This window comes from Sinocyclocheilus rhinocerous, unplaced genomic scaffold (assembly GCF_001515625.1).
Source record: "Sinocyclocheilus rhinocerous isolate Xijiao unplaced genomic scaffold, SAMN03320098_v1.1 scaffold2934, whole genome shotgun sequence".
NCBI lineage: Eukaryota > Metazoa > Chordata > Actinopteri > Cypriniformes > Cyprinidae > Sinocyclocheilus > Sinocyclocheilus rhinocerous.
In genome coordinates, this window is record NW_015631073.1 from 122,213 (window position 1) to 126,029 (window position 3,817).

The 3,817-nt window shown below is 39.2% G+C and overlaps 1 protein-coding gene across 1 annotated transcript in view; it reads right to left on the reverse strand.

Annotated features, from left to right (window-relative positions):
• Positions 1-387: 387 nt before the first annotated feature.
• LOC107741525 (homeobox protein meis3-like) overlaps positions 388-3,817 on the reverse strand; it is an 8,156-nt gene continuing 4,726 nt past the window's right edge. The window contains exons 5-13 of the mRNA XM_016554275.1: positions 3,312-3,362; positions 3,168-3,218; positions 2,609-2,758; positions 2,415-2,523; positions 2,018-2,163; positions 1,410-1,486; positions 1,034-1,092; positions 816-902; positions 388-686 (exon numbers count right to left, since the gene is read on the reverse strand). Coding sequence (XP_016409761.1) covers positions 496-686; positions 816-902; positions 1,034-1,092; positions 1,410-1,486; positions 2,018-2,163; positions 2,415-2,523; positions 2,609-2,758; positions 3,168-3,218; positions 3,312-3,362 — 921 coding nt within the window. The 3' untranslated portion in view covers positions 388-495. The remainder of the gene's footprint in view (positions 687-815; positions 903-1,033; positions 1,093-1,409; positions 1,487-2,017; positions 2,164-2,414; positions 2,524-2,608; positions 2,759-3,167; positions 3,219-3,311; positions 3,363-3,817) is intronic.

The window sequence follows — 3,817 nt, forward strand, 5'->3', positions numbered from 1 at the left end:
AAAACAAAAATAACGACTTTATTCCACATTTTCGTCTCTACTGCGTCACTTTGGACGCACGTTCACGACAGTATCATGACGCGAGCATGTGGTGGCGCTGACCCAGATCTGATAATGACGTCATTACGCCGGATCTGGGTCAGTGCCGGCGCCACCACACGCTCACTACTTTGCCGATCATCTTGGTACTTTTCTGGACCTTGAACGTGGTAGTTACCTTGCTGTCTATGGGAGGGTCAGAGAGCCCTCAGATTTCATCGAAAATATCTTAAATCGTGTTCCGAAGATGAACGAAGGTCTTACGGGTTTGGAACAACATGAGGGTGAGTAATTAATGACAGAATTTTCATTTTTGGGTGAACTAACCCTTTATGTGTTGACCGCAGTGATGCCCTGAAGGTTTGGTGAGAGCGATGGGATGTGGTACTGCAAAGTCCATTTATAATGTACCCTTCCATCCCATTTTCAGCGCACCCTTCCCAGCTCCGCTCTCAATTAGTGGGCATGTATGTCAAGGCCTTGTCCTATGAGGGATTCAGCGGGGTGGCTGTGGGGTGGTGGATGGAGCAGCATGGCAGTGTGGGGGCCGGGGTAGGGGTGCAAGGATGGGCCAGCGTGCGAGTATCCCGGCTGGGGCAGTAGGGCCCCAGGGTAATCTGTGGGCAGGGACGGTATTCCCTGAAGTCCTGACAACAAAGAAAGAGAGAGAGTGAACGAAAGCCAATATTGACAGATAACAGGTATTTCAGCCCACTCCAGAGCAATGTTTTGGTGGTGTAGCTAGGGTGATGTTTCCTCATGAAAGCTGTTCTCACCTGCTGTCCTAAGACCTAAATACGACTGTGAATCTAACCCATATCCTCCTAGAGCTGCCCCCTCCGGACTGTACGGATCACTCTGGCCTGAGGAAACACACACACACAGATATGTGTTATTCAGTGCAGAGAGCCATGAATGTTCATTTACCATTCATCAGAATGTAAAACAAGCCATAGATAAACAAATTCTCAAATCCAGAATAACTTTATTTCACCTGTGCGATTTGATTGGTCAATCATTGGCTGGACTATTCTGCGTCTGGCATTTATAAACCTAAGGGGAGACAGCAAGAGCAAACACAAGATTAGGACAAAAGGAAAAAGTTATTTTGATGAATGCATCACTAGGCGTCTCAAGACCTACCGTTTAACTCTAGCATTTAATGTCAATAAAATGAGAATATTTGAACTCATTTTACAGTAGTTAAAATGCAGAACAAAAATGTAAATACAAAACATACACACACACACATACACATACACATACACATATTTGAACTTTTAATTAAATAACTCATTATTTTAAATAGGTTAATATGACAGCAGGTAATGAGAGAGGTTGATTACTGGTAAAAGAGAGTGATTACTAACCAGTTATTGACCTGCAGTATAGTGAGCCCGGTGTCTTGGGCGAGCTGTTTCTTCTGTTCTTCGGACGGGTACGGGTGCTGAGACAGGACAAAAACGTAACACATGATCAAATAAGTCAAATAAGTTATACGGAGTGCTGGGGGTTACCTATTTACATAATCATATTACTTTTTGGGAAAAGTAGCAAATAAACTAATGCATTGATTTTTGATTTTTAGAATGACTTTTTCAAGAAAATATATTTGAAAAGTAAGTTTTTAAATAACTTTAATAATTTCTTTATTCACTCAAGTCTGTTTGTTACCCACATTGTTTTTATTCTTGCTAAATACCTTATCCAAACCTTTTATCACGTCTTCTTTTTCTAAGCTCTGTTGTCTTTGTTAATTTTCTTCAAGCTCAGTTTCCTGTTATTTGCTTTTCTGCCACTAATTTTAGAACCTAATGCTACTGTTTCTCTCAAACCTTATAAAAATGTACCATAGTAACCATACTTTTTGTCAAAATAACACAGCTTCTACATTTATGCTGTTATTTTTTCCATGCAACACAAAAGGAAAATGTTCAAGTATATTTTTAACTGTAAATGAGTTGGTTTTCTCTCTCACCGACAGGTGCTGGAAGAGCCAAGCTCTCATAACGTTTGTTGCAACTTTGGGAAAGATTCCTCTTTTCTTGTTGTTTCGTCTGTCTCTATCTGTTTCATCTTCTTCTCCCGTGCTGGGAGATGCTACGCTTCCGTCCAACCCATCACCTGACACAGCACAACACACAAGCATAATGAAATATCTTGTTGGATTGAATCGAAAATGCAAAATAATCGTTTTTTATTTCCAAGATGATAACAAGATGCCAGTCGTTGAATGAAACAATGTAGCTTTTATCACTGCATATAGTTGACACAATTCCCATAAGATTTTTATAAAACAGTATGCAGCATAAATGCTACACTTCACTATAGCACTTCATTTAGAGCATAGCCATTGTGTGTAAAATGAGAAGTACCGGCATCGCTGCAGTTCTCTGCGCTGTGTGAGGTGAGGCCACAGGAGGCACTGGGGGTGCCTGAGGGGGTCGACGCACAGTCATCCGGGTCTCGCAACCAAGATTGATTCTAGATCAGGAAAGACAGACACAGTCAAACACACAGACCCAGGAAAAGGGAACAACTGATAAGTGTCAGATGTCTACTGACTTACTTGTTCTGACAGATTGGTGCAAGAGCCAGTGAAATCTTCCATGTCAGATTTGGATCCGCCCTCTCGGTCCTCCAGCACCAAATCAATGGGCAGCTTGCCTTTTAGACAGGTGATGTACCGATGGCAGAAATTATCACAGAGGTCATGAACCTATAAGAGACAAGTGAAGATGTCAGGCTGTCAAAGATATCACTGACATTTATAAAGCTAAAAATTCATAGCATGTTCATTGTGCTCTTTCGTATAAAATAAAAGCTGAGAGTACTGCGACAATAGCTGTCTATCTCTAAAAAGGAGCCTGGTACACCTGGTTTAAACCATGCGAGCGTGCTATTTTGTGTCACTGCAAGCAAACCTCCAGTGCCTCATTTTGACATGCCATGTTTGAATATAAGGAGGCATGAATGAGATTTTATGAAGGATATCAGTTTAAAAAATGGAACAAAAATAATAAAAAAGATGAATAAAATTTTAAAAAATAATAAATGATGTAAGTAAATTATAACAGTATTTTCAGGGGGTAAGCTTTAAAAACATGTTGGAATAGAGAAAAACATACCTTTTCTAGCTCTAATAGATGAAACCGTAGAACTTGAATGGCCTGGATCATCTGTGCAAAGAGATCATGTGGTTAAGAATGGTTACATTGTTTGCAAAATTACATGAAGCCATTTCTTTAAAAGAAAGCGTACGTATATCTTACCAGATTATCCACTTCTGGATTTGATGAAAAGATAGGTTTCTCTGATCGAATCTAAAATAATTAACAGAAAAATCATTATGTACTGAATCTGATGCTTGATGTATCTGTAGGTATTTTTCTAGTAAAGCCAAAAAAAAAACTCTACAAGACATAAGTCTGTTGTCTCTGACATTTTAAACTAAAAGTTGAAGATCCCAGTCTATTGTTCTCTCTGTACAAAAGGCCTTTTCAGGGGTTTTTAAACTTTCAAATAAGGCTTTGTCACGACAGAATTCAAAGTTTGTCTTGACAAACCTTGCTTTTCTAGTTCAAATGTACAGTTATATTAATTTATTTGAACTTTCATTCATTTAAAGGGGTCATATGATGTTGCTAAAAATAACATTATTTTGTGTATTTGGTGTAATGAAATGTGTTTATGCGGTTTAAGGTTCAAAAAACACATTATTTTCCACATACTGTACATTATTGTTTCTCCTCTATGCCCCGCCTTTCTGAAACGCGTC